Here is an 18,622-nt window from a genome sequence, read left to right on the forward strand (position 1 = left end):
GTAACGGACATTCTCTGTAGGGCTGTCTCGTCTAAGTTTCAGGTATCTTTCAGCGTCATTTTCGCTATAGGAGTGCGTTTCGGTACATTAATTTTGCTCCTTTTAGTAAACTTCCCGGAAAGAGTATAGTGTGAGCTATTGACATCGTGTGATACTGAACCACTGATATTTCATGCGTTGATCAATAAGGATTCGTAGTTCATTAGTAGTTTGTCCATAGATGCTCACGTATAAATTTGGATGAAATTTATCCCAGTTTAATGACTTTTTCTTTGCGTCCAGTATGGAGACCGTTGTTCGCCATCATCCCCAAGCGCTCATGATTTTACAGCTACCAAAACATAACATGTAGCGTTGTGTTTACATTAAAATCCACGTAGAACGACTGCCTACACCCCATACGCATTATTAATTGGTGATTATTTTTCTGAATATTCGACATCCTTGTTAACAGTAATATTTGTAATATATAGGCTTCACCCACAACCCATTGTGTTTCCTGGTTGGTTTGGTTCACTTACAAAAAAAGAGAAAAGAGAAAAAATAAATAAAAACAAGTTTATGTACGGTTTGAAACTCTTAAAATGATTATTTCGTTGCGAATGATTTGCCAACCTTGGTTTGCCATCAACCCCATGTGTTCATGATTTCACAGTTAGTAAGCCATACTACGTTGCATTGTGCAGAAAGCCAAAATCTGTGTAGAATGACTACCTGCATGCTGCCAAATTATTACTCAGTAAACTTTTTTTATTATTATTACCTTACCATTTACAGAAAATAATTCATTGCTTTTGTTGGCCTGGACATAATGACACCCCTGTCTTTAGGAAGACGACGAAAAGAAATTCTGATTCCATCTGGAAGTAATAGCGTGGTTCAGCCCCGCATAAATTATATATTTAAAAAAAATAGAATGAAAAAATTCAGTAATGAGGAGCATTATTCAGAAAGTTATCAGACAGTTAACTTCAATCATTTCTTCATCGTATGTTTGCATCTCCATATTTTACGAATTTCATCCAGTACACCTACCATGCAGCACAACACGCCGAACAACGCTATGACCATTTCTTACTCAATTCCAGTCTTGCCTAACTGAACCTAGGAATGACTGAAGTATCTGTACGCATTAATTTTTTCTTATGTCAATTGTGCTTGATGTAAGTAAAATGTTTGTTTACTGATCTAACAGACACCCTGTATGTTTGTAACAACTGGATATAATAATCATTGAGCTGTTTCATTGTTAGTAAAATGAAAAATTATTCAAAAATTATCATAATAACTGTGCTACAGAAATTGTTATAAAATATTTAATCTCAACAATTTCAAGTTCCCATTGGTGGGAGATGCCTGTAACATCAAAAATTGCCTTGTTTTTTTCCTCTACTAGTCGCTTGAGCAACAATTAATCTACAACAATTTAATTGACTATATGAAATGCTAGTTATTCAAAAAATCGATGATTTGGGACATTTTTGGCATTGATAAAGTGCTTAAAATTCGTTCGTCTGCACTTTTGACTTCGCTCTACGTGGCGCTGCGTTCGCTTGCCACGGCTGGATCTGCTTATTCGCCGATTCATGCACTAGCGCTCCACAAACCGCTTTCATAAGCGGTTCTTCGTGCAGCAGAAATGAGTAAATTGAATACTGCAGTGCGCCTTAGCAGCATTAATTTGTACAGAGCATTTTTTCTGTGTATCCTTCCGGTGTAAAAATTTCTGTGTAGTTTTTGGCATTATTGTAATGCGTATTTTTACGTTCCATGACAGGGACTTTTTGTTATGTGTTTTGGGTGAGCTGGAACGTCATTCATTTTTACTTATTCTGGACTGCATTAACTTTTTCTCGAGGGCATTCCATCTGATCCAGTCTCCAAGATATTTGAATTCTTCGACCATCTCAATTTTTTTTTTTTTGCACAGCGGTTTAATTTCAACATGGTGATGTATGGTGATGATAAGCCTCATGTTTGATTTGTCCATCTGCCAGGTGGTTACCACATTCCGAAGGGAACAACGATACTTTTGCACATCCGCAAAGTCCACCGCGATCCTGAACACTGGCCGAACCCGGACCGCTTCAACCCTGACAACTTCCTGCCAGAGAACGCCCAGGGAAGGCACCCTTACGCCTACGTGCCCTTCAGCGCCGGGCTTCGCAACTGCATAGGTAAGCAGTTGCTACATTCTGCACCACAAAGAGGCTCTATTAAAATATTATGGCAGTCTCTGATTACATACTGTTACAAAGCAACTCCATGTACTGAAAAAAATTGACATGATAAAGCTTTAATTCCATTACGTTACGTCATGAGACTGAGAAAGTAGTTAGCAGACGTAGTAGTGGCAAATTTCTTGTTTGGTTGTTTATTGACACAGTGTCTGATGCGTATCTTAAGAGCTATAGTTTGTAATCTGCCACAAACTTGTAACATCAGTGATGAAGATAACAATAATTTCTCTACGATACCTCATTTTGAAACATTTGTATTACGTCATGTTATATAGAATCTTAAATGTGTTACGCTAATCTCTTCATCTCTGCAGATTTTAATCCATATTTTCTGCTGTTTCTTTGTGTGACGAGGTCTTTGCAGGCTGTCTTAGCTCAAGTCCCCGACGTCTTCCCCAAATACGAGATACGTTATACATTGTAATAATTAGTCCTATGTTGGGCATCTACGTATGTAGTACACTCCTTTACGAAACTTTAGAAACTTATTTATTTAGTGATGGATTTATTATGTTTTCCACCTTAAAAGGCTAGCTTACATCAATGATATTTATAGATCATTAACACAGTACCTAAATGTGACATTTTTGATCAATAATAGTATTAGGTACATCAATTGGAAGGATGTAATTAAAGTAAAATACAACTATTTCATACTTATAAAATATACCTACGTTTACCGTGGCGAAACTAATGGAAAGTACACACTAAACAATGACTTACTTATTTTGAATCCAAAATAAGCGACACCTTACCATGATACACCATAACTAATTTGAGACTAAATCACTGCTTTTCTAGTAAAATTAATCATAGGGTCACTTTACTCTTGAGTGCATCATCCAACACATCTTTCCATAATACACTAAAATTGGAGATAAAACAATAATATGTGCACCCTAGTAAAACTTATCAGAGTGTGACTTTACTAGTTGTTACTATTACTTTCGGACAACCAGAACTTTGGCAGGGTGACTTGTACTCTGGTAAATTAACTTAGTCTAATTTTTTTCACAATTAGGGCCTTTCTGCTCTATCAAAGGTTTTCCTGTAGACAGTAAACTTTAACTGTGTCTCTGGTCAAATTACCTATGTTTTTCAACAGTTTCCAATGGTTTCCTTATCATAAATATTTTATCATTGCATAGGTTTTCGTAAAGGCTGATTGTTCTTACAAAGAACAATATATACATTTAATCAAAACACTATTTCACTATATCTGTAAATAATACAATGACAATGGCTTTCACAGGGAAGAATGCAGTCAGATCGAAAATGAGAAAATGTTAGAACACTACAGTTATCTAGGATGTGATACTGACTTCAACGATGACAAAGACATTTAGAATAAGGTTAATAAATTTCAAGCTGTCTTCTCTATAAAAATACGGCTATACGTACTCTTGCATATTGTTCCAAATCATGAACAGTAACGAAAACAGAACAATCACGCTTATAGACAGCAGGAGTGATGCTCACAAGATATGTAAGGACTTATAATAAAAAGGTTAAAATGAAGAATGAAACAATAAGATTAGATTTAAAAATCGTTTCGGTTACTGACAAGATAACAGAAAATAGAAATAAGTTGAAGGATCATGTTGATAGAATGACAGAAATTGGATTGCCAAAGAATGTAACGGCCGATCATAAAGCGATAATAAGACGAACGTCTTAAGAGGTGGATGGAACAGAAGACTATAATACCTAACTCTTGGAAGGAGATGATGGTTATGATGAAGGCATTAATGTATTTCACCACAAGTTGGCGATATGTGCGGCTCTGAACAAATTATGGTTTTCATACTATGTAAATAGAACGACATCTGCTCCAGGAGCTGGTTGTGTTGGCACGTATTGCAGCCTAACTAGGCAAGGCTAGAATAGTAATAGCTACGTTGCCCATCGAAGAACCAGTGCCTTGACCGACCTTCAGGCAGACATTGAAATAGTTCCTGGTAGTTTCCTCGGCTTAGCTACTGGATACTAGCATCCGGTAGCAAACCCGAGGAGACTATTAAGAATTATTACGCCGGGAAAGTCAACGCAATCGCAGTAAACTGCTTCAAGTTAGGTTTGGTAGCGAAGTGTCCCCTACGTTGTTGCTCGACAATATATCCTAAAGGCATATGATTTGTCTGATTGACCTGTTCAGAGCCTTCATTTAGGCGTTTGAATTACGTGTTGGTCAGTTCCTTCTGAAAATAAAGAAAAGTTCTGTCTAGAAGCTTTTCAGATTATTACATTGTTTGAATCTGCAAGTTTCCATATTTCGTGGAAACACAAATCTCCCAGTCCTTGGGCTCGTATTCTGTGTAACAGATCCCTTCTGTAACTACAAAGCTGCACTAGGAGGCTTCCTCAGGAGAATATTTTCCGGCTACATGCTTTGTTGACCGTCTCTCTCACCTTTCTTCATACTTCCTCTTCATTTCGGCACTTAAGGGGCTTCGTCCCTGAACCGACGGCTTTTTTAAAATTCCCTTCCCCCTCAAAGTAATACTGATATAAAACGCACAAGTAGCTCAATTTTGTAAAAATAATTACCGATATTAGGCAAAGTATTTTTGAGAAAATCGTTTACATGTGTATTATATTATGGTGTTGACAAACAAATTACAAAAGGCTAAAAAACAGAACACTATTTCACTGGCGTTCCATTTCCTTTGCTACCACTAACTCGACAGCTTAGGAAAACAGTCAGGCTACATACAACATTCAGGGAAGTATGTTATACATCCAGTTTAACCTTCTGATGCTAATCTGGGAAAAATAACAAAATTTATTTTACTACGAGAGGTATATATACAAATGAGGATTAAGAAACACTCGCTTTGATCACCATATTTTAGAAGTTTCAGAAAATAGTAGGCAGGGGAGATGTATAAGGACCTTCTAATTATACGTGACAAGTTTGGTGAATTTAACTTCATTCATTTGAGAGGAATGTGTACCTGAATGATAAAAGTTCAGGTTTCCGGTAAATCAGAAAAGAGGATCTACAAATTTCTTAGCTTAGCACTATGCTGTTTTAGAACATTCAAGTTGCATGTTCCTGTTCGTCACCTGTTTCTTTTTCCTCCATGCTCTTTCTCTTCTTTCGTTCATTTATCCTAGCTCCCTTGGTAATAGCTTCTGCAGCTCTCTCGGCTTCGGTTACTCTCAGCTGATCAGTAACAGAGTTTCCAGTATCCACTTCCCTATGCAGCGGTTTTAGTTAGGCTTAATAGACTCCATAACAGCAAGGAATGCTTGCGAATGTATTGTATGCCTGTACACCGAATTTCTGTTGGTGGCTGTTGAACCAAATGATGAGCGTTATTCGATGCTGCTTTGAGCTGGTTGGCTCGAAACATCCGTTCGGGGTGAAATTTCTCTATTCGGCATTTCTACCACTGAAAACCCATTCACTGTGTTTCATATGCCTAAAACAAGAAGTAAACAAATTTGTCATAAGATCTTTGATTCCAAATACGTCACAGGTTTCTAGATACGCCTATACTTGGGTTCCGATAGTCAGAGTCTTCTAGAATACGACTGTGTTACGACCCATATTTAAAACCTGAAAAAGTAATGAAAAGAAGAAGGCATCAAGGATTCTGGTGCATTTTAAAATGGCATACGGACGTGGAACCTGAGCAACTTTACGTTCAAACTAACTATACGAACAACCGGGAAATGAAAATGTTTATAAACTATACATTTTTTGTAATTGGCATGAAATACACTTTTCTATAGAGCAGACGTATTTTTGTCAAATTGCTGGTCATTTTTGACGCGCAGTTTCTCCTAACTTTTAACGTCCTTCTGCACCACAGATACTAGAGTTTCCAGTTTCATTTTCTCAAAATCTCTCACGGTGTGCGTTTCACATTCATACAAAACATGTTGGTTTCAACGGTAGTGAACAGACTCTTGTGCTATCTGGTACTCCTAAATTACACGTACCAAACGCTCAATTTTTTTAAAGTAAGGTTAAGTAATATCAATGAGTACCATTTTGGCCTATGATTATGGGATTTTTGCAGGTCAGAGGTTCGCCATCCTGGAAGAGAAGACAGTGCTGTCATACATCTTACGCAATTTCCGTACAGAGACGGTGGAGAAACTGGAGGACCTGAGGGTGGTGGGCGAGCTGGTGCTGAGGCCAGTCAACGGCGTCTACGTCCGCCTGACGCCGCGGTAGAGCGGAAGACACTGAACCACAAGTTATACGCACCAAGTTTCTAGTCCTTAGTTTTAAGTTCTGTAAATAAAGTGCTGTAACCTATAGCAATAAATAAACTCTTTCATATTTACAATACTTTCTGGCCAACAAATAATAATACTATACTGATTTGAAGAGTTTGGTAAATTTCCGTGAAAGAATGGAACACTTTTGTTGTATCTTCGTAGTTGGTAAGCTTATTTATTCCAAGGATCGTATAAAAATTTTCAACAATTTACAACGCACAGTTCGTTTTTGACAGCCGCCTGAACTGATTTGTGTGTCGACTGCCATCAAAATTGGAGAACGCCGAGTTTTGCACTGTTATTAAATTGTTGATTGACTGATCTGACCTTGTAACATCAACCAAAACGGCCATGCTGTGCTGGCACTGCGATCGGCTGAAAGCAAGGGTAAACTACAGCCGTAATTTTTTTTGGGGCCCGCAGCTCTACTGTACAGTTAAATGATGATGGCATCCTCTCGGGTAAAATATTCCGGAGGTAAAACAGTCCCCCATTCGGATCTCCGGGCGGGGACTACTCAGACGGACGTCGTCAACAGGGGAAACAAAACTGGCTTTCTACGGATCGGAGGGTGAAATGTCACATCCCTTAATCGAGCAGGTGGGTTAGAAAATTTAAAAAGGAAGATGGATAAGTTAAAGTTAGATATAGTGGGAATTAGTGAAGGTCGGTTGCAGGAGAAACAGGACTTTTCGCCAGGTGAATACAGGGTTATAAATACAAAATCAAAGAGGGCTAATACAGGGGTAGGTTTAATAATGAGAAAAACAATAGGAACGCGAATAAGCTACTATGAACAGTGTAGTGATCACATTACTATAGCGAAGACAGATACGAAGCCCACACCCACCAAAGTAGTGCAAGTTTATATGCCAACTAGGTCTGCAGATAAGAAAAGGTTGTATACGTGGAAGAGACCTGCAGACACAGGACGATTTCAGATTGATTACATCATGGTTAGACAGAGATTTAAGAAGCATATTTAAATACTAAGACATTTCTAGACACGGATGTGGACTCTGACTATAATTTATTGGTTATGAACTGGAGATTAAAACTGATGAAACTGCAAGAAGGTATCAATTTAAGGAGATGGGACCTGTATAATCTGAAAGAAACAGAGATTGTAGAGGGTTTCAGAGGGAGCATTAGGTCACGATTGACAAAAACAGGGGAAAGGAAAACAGTAGATGAAGAATGGGTAGCGTTGAGAAATGAAATATTGAAGACAGAAAAGGATCAAGTAGGTAAAAAGAGGAGACCTAGTAGAAATCCTTGGGTAACACAAGAGATATTGATTTTAATCGATGAAAGGATGAAATATAAATACGCAGTAAGTGAATCAGGTGAAAGAGAACACAAACGTCTAAACAGTGGAAACGACACAGTGCGAAATGGATGAGCAGGAACGGCTAGAGGACAAATGCAAGGATGCAGAAGCATGTATCGCTAGGGTAACATATATACTGCCTACAGGAAATCTAAACAGACCTTTAGAGAAAAGAGAAGCACCTGTAATAATATCAAGAACTCAGGTGGAAAACCAGTCCTAAGCAAAGAAGGAAAAGCAGGAAGGTGAAAGGAGTATATAAAGGGTCTATACAATGGAAATGTACTTGAAGGCAATATTATGCAAATGGAAGAGGACGTAGAGAAAGATGAGACGCAGACATGATACTGCGTGAAGAATTTGACAAAATACTCAAAAACTGAAGTCGAAACAAGGCCCTGGGGCCGGCTGAAGTGGCCGCGCGGTTCTGGCGCTGCAGTCTGGAACCGCGAGACCACTACGGTCGCAGGTTCGAATCCTGCCTCGGGTATGGATGTGTGTGATGTCCTTAGTAGAGATGGGCAAAACTGTTCTTTTCAGAGATCGGATCAGAACTGTTCACTCCCTGAAATGAATTAGCTCTTTTTCATGACTCACCACTCATTTACAATAGAAAATAAATGGAAGGCACATTGCCCTTTAAACTTGGTTTATTCCAGTACTATACCTGTATTTTGATCTTATTTGATCCTATTTTGAAGTAACACAGATAATGAGCAAGAATTTTGTATTGTTTATTGAAATTTCCACGATATGACAAAGTTTTTGATTATTGATTTATTTTGCACTATCGTGGTTTTTTGGGTGATCGGAAAATGTTGTAACTTGAGATTTACATTAACAATATATTTGGCTACAATGTATTAAAATTTCATTAACCTCATACAAATACATCGGAAGCCATATATTTTTAAAGTGAACGTTTCCTTCCGAAGACGCCTAAAATCGCAAAATCCGTACCAGAATAAGAAAAAAACTATAAATTTGACTGTAAAACGAAAGTGCTGCATATAGCCTTTCGCGGAATAAAACAAGGAAAATATTGGTGTATCACATTTTGCGATACGTTTATCGGTTCGCTCGTAATCAAAGCATAAATTCGAGTGTCCATCATAAAAATCCTATAGTAAGAGGAGTCGTCAGGAACCTAATCTAATCAGTTTAAACAAATGAAAATAAAATAAAAACAAATGATGAATACATAACATAATAATGTAATATACGTAGCGGTATTACTACGAAGAACAATATCCAGTAGAGACGAACTCCGATGCAGAGCCGCTGAGTCGAGCAGGTCGAGCCGCGAGCTGTATTACTGCGTGAGCCGAGACCGCAGAGACCAGAGTGACACCTGAGTCGCTTTGCTCAACGCTCTGGCTAGAGTCGAGACGGTGGGGTGAGCGTTGAGCGGGCGAGTTCCGAGGGTGGGGGGAGCGGTGAACTCACCCGCTCCGAGACAAATCGTCTGTTCTCTTGCGAGCAGGTTGTTGCAAGTAGTTCCTATGTTATCCGCTAGGTGGCTCTCAGTCCTGTTGCTCGCATCAACTGCCCAGAGGGCAGGACGTGCGACTGAAACGATCGCCGACAAAGTGCGATGCGAAGTCAAGCTGCGCCAGACACTGCGCGCGGCAGACGACGCACAGAGACGGCACGGCATATGTGAAACACTAAATCCAATGGGGCACTGCACAATGGAGGCAGCCAAGGTAGAAGCAGGGCAGAGGCCGGCGCTGGCTGTGTTGTGTGGCGTGTACTGTGCTGTGACCAGCAGAGGCGCCGCTGATATGCTCCGTCTCTCTCTCTCTCTCTCTCTCTCTCCCTCTCTCTCTCTCTCTCTCTCTCTCTCTCTCTCTCTGCCGTGGGAAACGTTTGGAGCTACCGTTCTTTTTTTCTGAATCACTGATTGCTCACTCCTTTGAAAGATTCAACTCTATGAATTAGTTCAAGAGTGCATCCCCCATCTCTAGTCCTTAGGTTAGTTAGGTTTAACTGGTTCTAAGTTCTAGGGGACTAATGACCTCAGCAGTTGAGTCCCATAGTGCTCAGAGCCATTTGAACCAAGGCCCTGGGAGTAGACCACATTTCTTTAGAGCTACTAATAGTCTTGGGAGAGCCAGCCATGACAAAATCTCTTCCATCTGGTGGGCAAGATGTATGAGACAGGCGAAATACCCCCAGACTTGGAGAATAATATAATAATCACAATTCCAAGACAGCAGGTGCTGACAGATATGAAAATTACCTAATCACCAGTTTAATAAGTCACGGCTGCCATGTACTAATATCAGTCCTTTACAGGAGTATGGAAAAACTAGTAGAAGCCGACATTGGGGAAGGTCAGTTTGGATTTCCAAGACGTGTAGGAACACACTATACAATATTGACTCTACGACTTCTCATAGGTTAACGAAAGGCTAATCTACCTCTATAGCAATTGTAGACATAGTGAAAGCTTTTGACAATGTTGACTAGAACACTGTCTTTCAAATTCTAAAGGTGGCAGAGGTAAAATACAGGGACTGAAATGCAATTTACAAGCTGCACAGAAATCAGACGGCAGTTATAAGAGTCGAGGGGCACCAAAGGGAAGCAGTGGTTGGGAAGAGAGTAAAGCAGCGTTGCAGCTTATGCCAGAAGTTATTCAACCTGTATATTGAGCAAGCAGTAAAAGAAACAAAAGAAAATGTGGTGTCACCGCCAGACACCACACTTGCTAGGTGGTAGCTTTAAATCGGCCGCGGTCCATTAGTACATGTCGGACCCGCGTGTCGCCACTGTCAGTGATCGCAGACCGAGCGCCACCACACGGCAGGTCTCGAGAGACTTACTAGCACTGGCCCCAGTTGTACAGACGACTTTGCTAGCGACAACACTGAAGAAGCCTTTCTCTCATTTGCCGAGAATATAGATAGAATAGCCTTCAGCTAAGTCAATTGCTACGACCTAGCAAGGCGCCATTTATCCTTTGCTATGTATCTAATGAAGCATGTACAGTAACAAGACCAATGTTCACCAATTGTGGATTAAAGTTAAGTATTCCAGAAGCTACGTACTTTTCTTTATAGCATTCATTAAGTATCCTGTTTCAGACCTCACGCCATCCTACGTGAGCTTATAGCGTGCATTTCGGCTTCCTCAAACAACACGGTGTTGGCACTTCTGCCGACACTTCAGAAAAATTTGGAGGAGGTTTGCCGATGACTATTTTAAACCTGTCAAAGACAGCAAACAACTTAGAAGAACAGTTGAACACAATAAAAAGTATCCCGAAAGGAGAACATAAGACGAACATCAACAAAAGCAAAACGAGGATAATGGAATGTAGTTGAATTAAATCAGGTGATACTGAGGGTATTAGATTAGGAAGTGAGACAAAATGGTTCAAATGGCTCTGAGCACTATGGGACTTAACATCTATGGTCATCAGTCCCCTAGAACTTAGAACTACTTAAACCTAACTAACCTAAGGACATCACACAACACCCAGTCATCACGAGGCAGAGTAAATCCCTGACCCCGCCGGCAATCGAACCCGGGAACCCGGGCGCGGGAAGCGATAACGCTACCGCACGACCACGAGCTGCGGACTAAATGAGACACTTAAAGTAGTAAATGAGTTTCGCTATTTGGGAAACAAAATAACTGATAACGGTCGGAGTAGGGAGGATATAAAATGTATACTGGTTATGGCAAGAAAAGCGTGTCTAAGGAAGATAAATTTGTTAACATCGAGTATAGATGTAAGTGTCCAGAAGTCCTTTGTAAAAGTATTTATATGGAGGGCAGCCATGTGTAGAAGTGAATAGGAGGTTTTAAAATGTGGTGCTACAGAAGAATGCTGAGAATTAGATGGGTAGATCAAGTATCTGGTGAGGAAGTACTAAATAGAATTGGGGAGAAGAGAAATCTGTGTTCAACCTGACCAAAAGAAGGGATCGGTTGGTAGGACGTATTCTGAGACATCAACGGATCCCCAACTTAGTACTGGAGGTAATTATGGCGGGCGGTGGGGAGGGCGGAGTGTGGGGGGGGGGGGGGGGGCGGAAGGGTAAAATCGTAGAGTCAGACCAAGAGATGAATACAGCAAGCGGATCCAGAGGGATGTAGATTGCAGTATCTACTCGGAAATGAAGTGGGTTGCACAGGATAGCGTAGCATGGAGAGATGCATCAAATCAGGCTTTGGACTGAAGAGCACAACAACAACGTTAAATGCTTTCATTTGAAGTGTCGGGCTGCCATACAGATCAAAACAGAAGTGAGTGAAGTTCATCCGAGCTCTGCACCTCACTTAAGACCATTTACGTTTGTATTAATGAATTGAAACCGGTTTGGACAAGCAATGAAGAAGAATCGTGCTCCAGCCGTCCAACTGAGGTCACCACAAAGGAAACAATTGACGGAATCGATAAAAATTTGCGACATTGCTGAGGCAGTAGGCTTCTCAACTGAGCGAGTGCGTAATTTTCAGCATGGGAAATTGGCTGTCAAGGAACTGTGTCCGAGGTGAGGGACGGGATTGATCACTCGACCAAATCGATCCGGCGTAACATTTCAACAATATGTCTGACAATGTTGAATCCCAGTCTGTAAGGCATTTTGGGTCGACCTGTGCCTTTTGATGAAATCTGGATCCATCATTACAGATCAGAGAAAAATAGCAGTCAAAACAATGGAAGAAATCTGATGAAAGCGCACCAAAGAAAACAAAGACCGCGTTGTCAGCTGGTAACGTGATGAGACTGTTTTTTTTTTTTTGGTGTTCACAAGAAATATTCCTTATAGATCACTTGGAAAAAGGCAGAATCCTATTATGCTTCGTTGTTGGAATGTTTGAAACTTCTGTTGGCTGAAAAAAGACCAAGGTTGACACGCAAAAGTGCTCTTTCATCAGGGTAAGGCGCCAGCTCACACATAAGGTATTACAAAGGCGAAAGTGCATAAACTGGATTTTGAATTGGTTCCTCATTCATATTTGCCAAATGTAGCCCCAAAAGACTTCTTCCTGTTTTCTATCTTCAAACTCGGTTTGCTGAGAAGGAACTGTCTTCAAATGAAACTCACGGTTGTAGTCAACGAGTATTTTGCAAAATTTGACACTTGAAGTTCCAGGCCTTCAGAGTTTATTACAGTATGCAGTTGGTGACACCTGTTAATAGCATGAGGCAGTTCATAGTGTTCCACACGTCATAGGCTTTTGTAACACAGCGATCTGGAGGACTTTTTTCGTAGTCTGTAATCTGCAGTCAAAGACTGCTGACAGAATACAAAGTCCCGGCAACAGTACAGAAGGCTGAACGACGAATTCGGCAGCAGAATGCAGCGATCTCTTATTCAGAGGCCACTGGCAACGGCCGTTAGAATGAGAAGGCTTTGCGTTGAAGGCGATGATCTGCTTGAGGTGGCTGCCCCAGGAGCAGTGACTTCTGACAGATTTGCGAACACATTCGTAGTTCCCCAGTCGACCAGCAGTTTTGCCGGCGGTCACCTGGTGTAGTTACCGTCGCTTGAAGCACATCTTCTGAACATACAATGCCACGGTCTCCCCTAACGATAAGTCTTCGGCCATCGTTATGAAAGATGTATGAGAAAGCGGCAATAAGAAATAGAAAAAGTAAAGCTTGTAAACACGCACATTCATAACTATCACCGACGATCCTACATCCACACTTATACCCTGCAAATCAATGTACAGTGCATGAACAGGCGCTACTTCATATTTAATATTATACACATTTGATCCTCTTCCATTTGCGAATGAAACTCTCTGTAGGAATCCGCAAGTACTCTAATCTCTCTGCTCTCAGTTTCACTGACCTGACGTGAAGTATATGATGAAGGGAACAGAATTATGTATTGTATTTTTCGAATCCGGATTCTATTAACTTCTCCAACAAGAGTTTGCGAGATTAAGGCCACGTAATCGTGAAACATTGACATGTAATTCCTCTGGGCAGTCATGTATCTCTGAAATTTTTCGACATCTGCTGCCGTCTCTGGCTGATAAGACTCCAAACTCTACAGCTGTACTATCGCAGAAACAATCTCTATAGTGCTATTTTGTCAAAAACTGACATTTTGAGCCCGTGGCTGTGTACAAAATATAGGTTAACTCTTCCAAAGAAGATTACAGCAATCAGCCACTGTTTACAAAGCTATTTATTTATTTAAACAGTTCCGTTACCGGTTTCGAACCGATAGGTTCATCTTCAGTCGGCTAGTTCACGTTTTACATTAGATTTCGTGTTTTGTTTCCGAATCTGACGGAACTTCCTTGGGGTGGTGATGCCCTGTAAGCAGAACAAGATGCGAGACCACCTCTTTTTAATTCTAATTATGCCTCACGACGATTTTAAGCGATGTAACCAAATTATTGTTATTAAATGGAGGATGTTTCGTTTACTTACAATGAAGAATCCGCGCCATTACGTTCCAGTGCTGCAAGACGATAAGCAACCTGCACTGGAACGTAATGGCGCGGATTCTTCATTGTAAGTAACTGAAACATCTTCCATTTAATAGCCGGCCGAAGTGGCCGTGCGGTTAAAGGCGCTGCAGTCTGGAACCGCAAGACCGTTATGGTCGCAGGTTCGAATCCTGCCTCGGGCATGGATGTTTGTGATGTCCTTAGGTTAGTTAGGTGTAACTAGTTCTAAGTTCTAGGGGACTAATGACCTCAGCAGTTGAGTCCCATAGTGCTCAGATCCATTTGAACCATTTTTGCATTTAATAATAATAATTATTTGTTTAGATCACTTAAAATAATAGTGAGGTACAATTACAAGTAAAAAGACACTGTCCCACATCTTATTTTGGTTATAGGGCATCACCACCCGAAGGAAGTTTGGTCAGGTGGGGAAACAAGACACGAAATCCATTGTAAAACGTGATCTAGCCATCTGAAGATGAACCTATCGGCCCGAAACCGGTAACGGCGCTGTTTAAAAAAATAAATAAATAGCATTGTAAAAAGTGACTGATTGCTGTGATCTTCTGTGTAAGAGTCAACCTGTAATCCCTATAGTGTCGACAACGTGATTTCATTTACAGACGCATGACACTTTCTATATCAATGCCGTTCAACACCTCTTAAACTGAATTCACCTGTTCATTCAGTTTCATACCATTTTTTAGTTCAACATCTAAATATATGTGCGGTGTGACGGGCTCCAGGAGTGAATAGCTAAGCATACAGCTCAATAGCACTGAATTCACTCTGTTCTTGGTGGGCATTATCTAGCGTTTAATCTCACCCCTAGAGAATGTCACGAAAACCCTCAGCACAAACATTAGACAGTAGTATTATCAGCAGAAATTTTTAGCGTTCTGCTAATCCTATCTGACAGTTCATATCGTAATAACCCTCCGCCGTCTCATCGATTTCAACGAACACAGTCACTACTGTCCGAGTACATTACGGAGGACATGTTGTCATTCGCTGTTCTCTGGATTTTTAAGAAAACTCGCGTTTAGTGAAGTCTGGGTCGCAATGTCCTACCGGTGTGAAAACTGTATGAGCCAAAAATGATATGGCTACATGTAAAAAGACATTCATCGTTTTAGTAGTTGCCAGATCGTGAAGAAATATGTTAAGAGTTGCACCCTAGATTCAAACATTCCGAAGGTCTCTCCCTCTCTCCCTCTCTCTCTCTCTCTCTCTCTCTCTCTGTGTGTGTGTGTGTGTGTGTGTGTGTGTGTGTGTGTGCGCGCGAGCATTTTAATAATTATTAAATTTAAATTTGAATGGTGATTGTATAATGCAATGTTTTCGATTTTCATGTGTTAAAAGATGGATGTTGGGATGATGCCTCAAAAATAAAAAACTGGAAAAATAGATAAGCAAATTTTTCAGTTTTCTTATGTTTCTATCCCGTACAATTGATGTTACCTTCGTTACTCGTCAGCATTCTGCAGGCATTGTAGTAGGAGATTCAGTGGTGGAAAGTGGAGAGCGCCGGCCGCGGTGGTCTCGCGGTTCAAGGCGCTCAGTCCGGAACCGCGCGACTGCTACGGTCGCAGGTTCGAATCCTGCCTTGGGCATGGATGTGTGTGATGTCCTTAGGTTAGTTAGGTTTAAGTAGTTCTAAGTTCTAGGGGACTGATGACCACAGATGTTAAGTCCTATAGTGCTTAGAGCCATTTTTGAAAGTGGAGAGCAACATCTAATTAAACGAATGAAGCTTTGAAACAGAAAAACTCGGAAAGTTATTGGAACAGCCAGTGAAGAACAGAATTTGTGTAGAATGTAGCATTACTAATAATTTCTTCTTCATTCATTTAAACGAAGAAACAATGATATGAAGAGAATGGAATGCTACAAGGACGCAACGATTTTGAATGGTTCCCCCCTTCCATTAACAAAACAGAATAAGAAAATGTGAAACTTCCTTGAAACTACCGCACACACACATTATATATATATATATATATATATATATATATATATATATATATATATATATATAATGCAATGTAAATAGCTGTTACCAAAAAACATTGTTAATTACAATGGATGCTACAAACGGGCACAATACGCTCCCAGGTCCCACATTATGCCAAGCTGCTGCCTGCCGTATCATGAGCGCTCTGATTACAGGTTGGTACAAGAAACTTGTAAAACAGGAAATAGACATACATGTAACAACAGCCATAACGATTTCACAAGCCGATAACCCGCTCCGAGGTCGGCATCGTAACACACTGGCGATAACTATAATTAATAAAATATTTTCAACAATAACAAACGCGACAAATAAAATTTACAGGGCGACTGTCAATGGAGCTTTCGCACGAATACTCAGCAGTTATTTTACTCGAAAAGGCAACACACGCTCTAAGAATAACCGTCCAATAACAAACAATTAGTGGACTGTTGCTGTGGTTAGCTAATGGGCTAATGATTGTAAATTTAAAGTTATTAAACAACAATATTTTCGATAAACTCGGCCCGTTTAATATAACTCAATAACAACCACACAAAAGCTTTAAAAGGAACTTCATATACTTATGAAAATAAAATACCTTGTTGAAAATCAACCAGCACAGAGACGTACAAAGTTAACATAAAGCTAACTCAGCGCAGTGGTGTTAGAAGCAAGGCAAAACAAATTAAAACAACAAAGCCCGGGTGATGAACGAAGTTCTATAGACTTGCAGGTGCTCACTCATATCATGCTGAAACAAAGCAAAATATTTTCCGTCAGTGCACAATGGCTTCCCAATGTGACATCAACTGAAGGCGCTTAGCATTGATTGTAATCCACTTTCAGCATACCACCAAATGCCGCCGCTTAGTACGGTTACAACGGCCAACTCAAACCGCTGCAGCGATCAACTTCCTTCACGCCGAGCGCCTTCTCTCTATTTAAGCTCGTACAAGACGACTTAATAACACGTCACGACATTCCTCGGCAGTCTACTACAAGTTTTAAAGAATACTTCGCCTCCACACCACCTCGTGACTGCCGTACATTCAGCTTTGACGAAGAACTGCAACCCACTTGGTTGTACATCATCACATCCACGTTCACAACTGTCTCTGCCGGTCCCTGATTACCACTTTCAAGCTTTGGCTCTGCACGCTCGTCACCTCGCGCCGACCGATACATCGTAGTTTGGTAGCAAGACTCTCTGCGTTCGACTAGGACCGTCTCGGTTTCACTAATAAAATAAAAGAAATCAGTGGATAATGTCCTTCCGCAAAGTGTGTACCTCAGTCTGTTGAAAGCGTTAGACGTGCGAGTAATAGTACAAAACTGCAGCCACCCCTAGAGCATATAACGTCGCAACAGTCAGTGATTAGAGAGAAAACTTCGGACGATGCGATGCTGTTAAATGGTATTGGAGAAGATGTGCAACATCTTTCTTTGACTGCCTTACAGAAGAGATTAAATGGGAACTCGCCATGAATTTATGAAAACTCCTACTGTATGAAGCAACATAACCTCCGCAGGAAGCCATCGAGAAAATCCAGACGTAATAATACCAAGACCGCCAAAGGCAATGCGACGCTACTGTTACCTCGTGCCCCTGTGTCGCCAACATGTGCGTTTTGTCGAGGGACTTTGAAGATCGCGACCCCACACAATGAGTGCAGTGGAAAAGTTGGTCCAAATGGTCCAAATGGCTCTGAGCACTATGGGACTTAACATCTATGGTCATCAGTCCCCTAGAACTTAGAACTACTTAAACCTAACTAACCTAAGGACAGCACACAACACCCAGCCATCACGAGGCAGAGAAAATCCCTTACCCCGATGGGAATCGAACCTGGGCGTGGGGAGCGAGAACGCTACCACACGACCACGAGATGCGGGCAGGAAAAGTTGAGCATCCCTTGATTCTTCATTATGGGAAATAAGAATCAAGTGGCTAAAACCAAATATTTGTGTTTGACGCTGACTATATGATTTTCCCAATGTTCATAGAGGAGGTCTACTATTGCGACCGATAGTAAGCAATATTGGTGTTACTAAATAGGATTTGGCAGAACATCTTGCCACATTATGGAGTAGATCTGTGGTAAAATGTTCGCACCACATTTACATCTCGACGGAATTCACCGCTAGACCTGGAATCCTTAATTTAAGTAACTTAGATTAGTTCGTTGGCCACTATGTAATCTCTCTATTTAGGACGCTCGTACCACAGACTCCACGTAACCAAGTAGCAACAAATTTCAGTCATTACAGCCTTATTCCACCATGTCCTTTCTCAAGCTGTTTCATGATGTCTATATTTATTATACGAAACTTTGTGGAAAGAGCCCTTAAATCAGCAGCTCTTAAATTGTTTTAGTAGGTATGCTGATGACACTTTCA

At 40.7% G+C, this 18,622-nt stretch overlaps 1 protein-coding gene across 1 annotated transcript in view; it reads left to right on the forward strand.

Annotated features, from left to right (window-relative positions):
- Positions 1-6,431, forward strand: part of LOC124622390 (cytochrome P450 4C1-like) — a 40,651-nt gene extending 34,220 nt beyond the window's left edge. Inside the window, exons 11-12 of the mRNA XM_047148079.1 lie at positions 1,998-2,177; positions 6,269-6,431. Of these exons, the coding sequence (XP_047004035.1) occupies positions 1,998-2,177; positions 6,269-6,426 (338 nt within the window). The 3' untranslated portion in view covers positions 6,427-6,431. The remainder of the gene's footprint in view (positions 1-1,997; positions 2,178-6,268) is intronic.
- Positions 6,432-18,622: the final 12,191 nt, after the last annotated feature.

The sequence above is a fragment of the Schistocerca americana genome, chromosome 7 (assembly GCF_021461395.2).
Source record: "Schistocerca americana isolate TAMUIC-IGC-003095 chromosome 7, iqSchAmer2.1, whole genome shotgun sequence".
Classification (NCBI taxonomy): domain Eukaryota; kingdom Metazoa; phylum Arthropoda; class Insecta; order Orthoptera; family Acrididae; genus Schistocerca; species Schistocerca americana.